This window comes from Mastomys coucha, unplaced genomic scaffold, assembly GCF_008632895.1.
Source record: "Mastomys coucha isolate ucsf_1 unplaced genomic scaffold, UCSF_Mcou_1 pScaffold20, whole genome shotgun sequence".
In the NCBI taxonomy this organism is placed as follows: Eukaryota; Metazoa; Chordata; class Mammalia; order Rodentia; family Muridae; genus Mastomys; species Mastomys coucha.
Genome location: NW_022196903.1, coordinates 66,101,640 through 66,104,952, shown reverse-complemented (window position 1 = coordinate 66,104,952; position 3,313 = coordinate 66,101,640). Strand labels below are relative to the sequence as shown.

The 3,313-nt window shown below is 44.6% G+C and overlaps 1 protein-coding gene across 1 annotated transcript in view; it reads right to left on the bottom strand.

Moving 5' to 3' along the window:
* The window catches only part of Ggcx (gamma-glutamyl carboxylase), a 20,424-nt gene that overhangs the window by 8,608 nt on the left and 8,503 nt on the right, over nt 1-3,313 (bottom strand). Inside the window, exon 6 of the mRNA XM_031382179.1 lies at nt 883-989. Coding sequence (XP_031238039.1) covers nt 883-989 — 107 coding nt within the window. The remainder of the gene's footprint in view (nt 1-882; nt 990-3,313) is intronic.

Genomic DNA, 3,313 nt, shown 5'->3' with positions numbered 1-3,313 from the left:
TCACTGACCAAGTGTGCTGCTACTGTCAACTTGTACAAGCTCAAGTCATCCAGAAAGAGGAAACCTTAACTGAGGGACTGCCTCCAACATTCTGCCTATCAGAAAGTCTTTGGGGGTATTTTCTTAATCAATGATTGACATGGGAGGGCCCAGTCAACTATGCACAGTGTCACCTCTGGGCAGGCAGTCCTAGGTGGTATAAAAAAGCAAGCTGACATGGCTGGAGCAAGGAGCTGACGCTTAGGATTACTGTCTGTCTGCTCCTCCGGAGGACCCAAGCTTGAGGCCCAGCAGCTACATGGTGGCTCAAAACTGTAACTCCAGTCCCAGGGGATCTAATGCCCTCTTCCAGACTCCATGAACACCAGGAATACATGTGCACAGACATACATGCAGGCAAAACAGTTATACACATAAATAAAATTAAACTTTTCTTTTTAAAACAGAAAAAGTGAGCAAGCCATGAGAGACAAGCAAGCATGCAGTACCCCTCCATGGTCTCTGCATCAGCTCCTGCCTCCAGGTTCCTGCTCTGCCAAGTTCCCGCCCTGGCTTCCCTCAATGACAGTTGAGGACTGGGATAGGATGGATGTGCGCCCAAATAAGCCCTTTCCTCCACAAGTTGTTTTTGGTCGTGGTCTTATCACAACAATTGAAAGCAAAGTTGGACATTAAGTCACCTAACTCTGATTCCTTTCTCTTTTGACCATCTACAGCACAGAGTCTCCAAGATGCAGTTAGGCCTCCGTCTTTCAGTATCATTACTCTGTATCTGGCTGACCAGGGAGATAAGGCGAAAGTCAGATACGTGTTACGGACCTGACAAACGAGTCGCCCACTCAGGATGTGTGCCCCCAAAAGGTCTCTGTGCTGGCTACTCACTTGAAGGGATTAAAAAGCCAGTGCCGAGACAGGTGCTCCATGGAATAGCCCCCAATCCAGTCAGCATCAAGCTTTTTCACACCCGCAATGAAATACACGATGAAGATCTGCAAACAAAAATGAAGCATGAATGTTTAAGCAAAACAAAGAACCCCTGTTTTCTGCGGGAAGCTCTGTGATTAAAAGCACGTGTTGCTCTTGCAGAGGGCCTCGGTTTGATTCTTAGCATCCACACTAGGCAGCTCAGAATTCCCTATACCTCCAGTTCCAGGGCACCTTCCTCTGGTTCCTGTAGGCACTGTATGCACATGGTCCACACAGAGACAAGCAGGCACACATACATACATAAGTAAAAACAAATGAAACTTTAAAAATAACAGTTCTCCATCTGACGAGATGGCTCAGCGGGTAAGAGCACTGACTGCTCTTCCAAAGGTCCTGAGTTCAAATCCCAGCAACCACATGGTGGCTCACAAACATCCAAAATGAGATCTGATACCCTCTTCTGGTGCATCTGAAGACAGCTACAGTGTACTTATTTATAATAATAAATAAATCTTTAGACAAGAGAGAACAGGGACTGAGCAAGCAAGGTTGACCGGAGCGAGCAGAGGTCCTAAATTCAATTCCCAAAAACCACATGAAGGCCCACAACCATCTGTACAGCTACAGTGTACTCATATACATAAAATAAATAAATAAATCTTTAAAAAAGAAAGAAGAAGAAAATAGATGAGGACAATGAGCATCCCTCACTCATTTCTGACTTCTTTATAAACAAACAAACAAACAAATAAATAACAGTTCTCATCTTGGCCAATGCCCAAGAAAGAACAGATTAACTCCTCTAACCTTTCCTCTCAGTCATTCATCCAATAAGCTCTAAAATTCGAATCCAATACACACAAGGTCTTATTCATTCCATGATTGGGAGAGAACTGGAGATTGAAGAATTAGAAAAAAATGGAAGGGCCCATCTAGTTTTCTAACAAAAGGAATAAAGAAATAATCAGGGCTAACAAGATGGCTTTGTGGGTAAACATGCTTGCTGCACAGGGCTGACAGCCTGAGGCAATCCTGGGTAAAAAGATGTAGTGTATCTGTACTCACTCCTCCAGTGAGATGGGAGGCAGAGTCAGGAGAATCACCTGGAAGCTTTATGGGTCAGCTAGCCTGGAGTATGCAGTAGGGCAGAAACAACAAGTGAAAGAGGAGAACTAACTCCCAAAAGCTATCCTCGGATTTCTTTTTTTTTTTTAAAGATTTTATTTATTTATTTTATGTATATGAGTACACACTGTAGCTGTACAGATAGTTGAGAGCCTTCACCTGGCTGTTGGGAATTGACTTTTTAGGACCTCTGCTCGCTCCTGTCAGCCCTACCGGCTCCGGGAGACCCCACTTGCTCAGTCCCTGCTCACTCTGCCCCAAAGATGTATTTATTATTATACATAAGTACACTATAGCTGTCTTCAGATACACCAGAAGAGGACGTCAGATCTCATTACAGATGGTTTTGAGCCACCATGTGGTTGCTGGGATTTGAACTCAACCTTCAGAAGAGCAATTGGTACTCTTACCCACTGAGCCATCTCACCAGCCCTATCCTCGGATTTCTACTTGTGTGCCATAGCACATGCACGCGCACTGCCCCCACTCCCCAAACATAATGATGATGATAGGGCTGGAAAGATGGCTCAATGGTTAAGAGCACTGACTGCTCTTCCAGAGGTCCTGAGTTCAATTCCTAGCAACCACATGGTGACTCACAACCATCTGTAATGGGATCTGATGCCCTCTTCTGGTATATCTGAAGACAGCAACAGTGTACTCACATAAAATAAATAAATAAATCTTTTTTAAAAAAAAAAAAGTTATCGTTTTTGAGATTAGGTCTCGCTGTATAGTCCTGGCTGGCCTATTTTCCAAGTGCTGAGATTAAAAGTGTGTATAGACATGCCTGACTATATAAATAATTCTTAAAAAACAAGAAAGAATAGCTGGGTGCTGGTGGCACAAGCCTTTGATCCCAGCACTTAGGAGGTAGAGCACTCGAATCTTTTGAGTTTGAGGCCAGCCTGGTCTACAGAGTTTCAGGACAGCCAGAGCTACAGAGAAACCCTGTATCAAAACAAAACAAACAAACAAAAGTCACAAAACAAGAAAGAATGTAGGGAGGCAGAGGAGAGGGCCTCTGACCACTGCTGACCATAACAGCACACAGGGAGCCCCTCCCCCATCTTGAAATCCTGTACCTTGGCTGGGATGTGCACAGTGCATTCTCCACAAGTGCATGAGGGCCCAAGGTTAATCCCTGGGACCCACGTAAAGTAAGGCAAAGTATTATGCATCTGTTCTTGCAGCTCCTAAAGTGAGATGGGAGACAGAGTCAGGGGAGTCCCTGGAAGCTCATGGGGCAGCCTCACAAAAA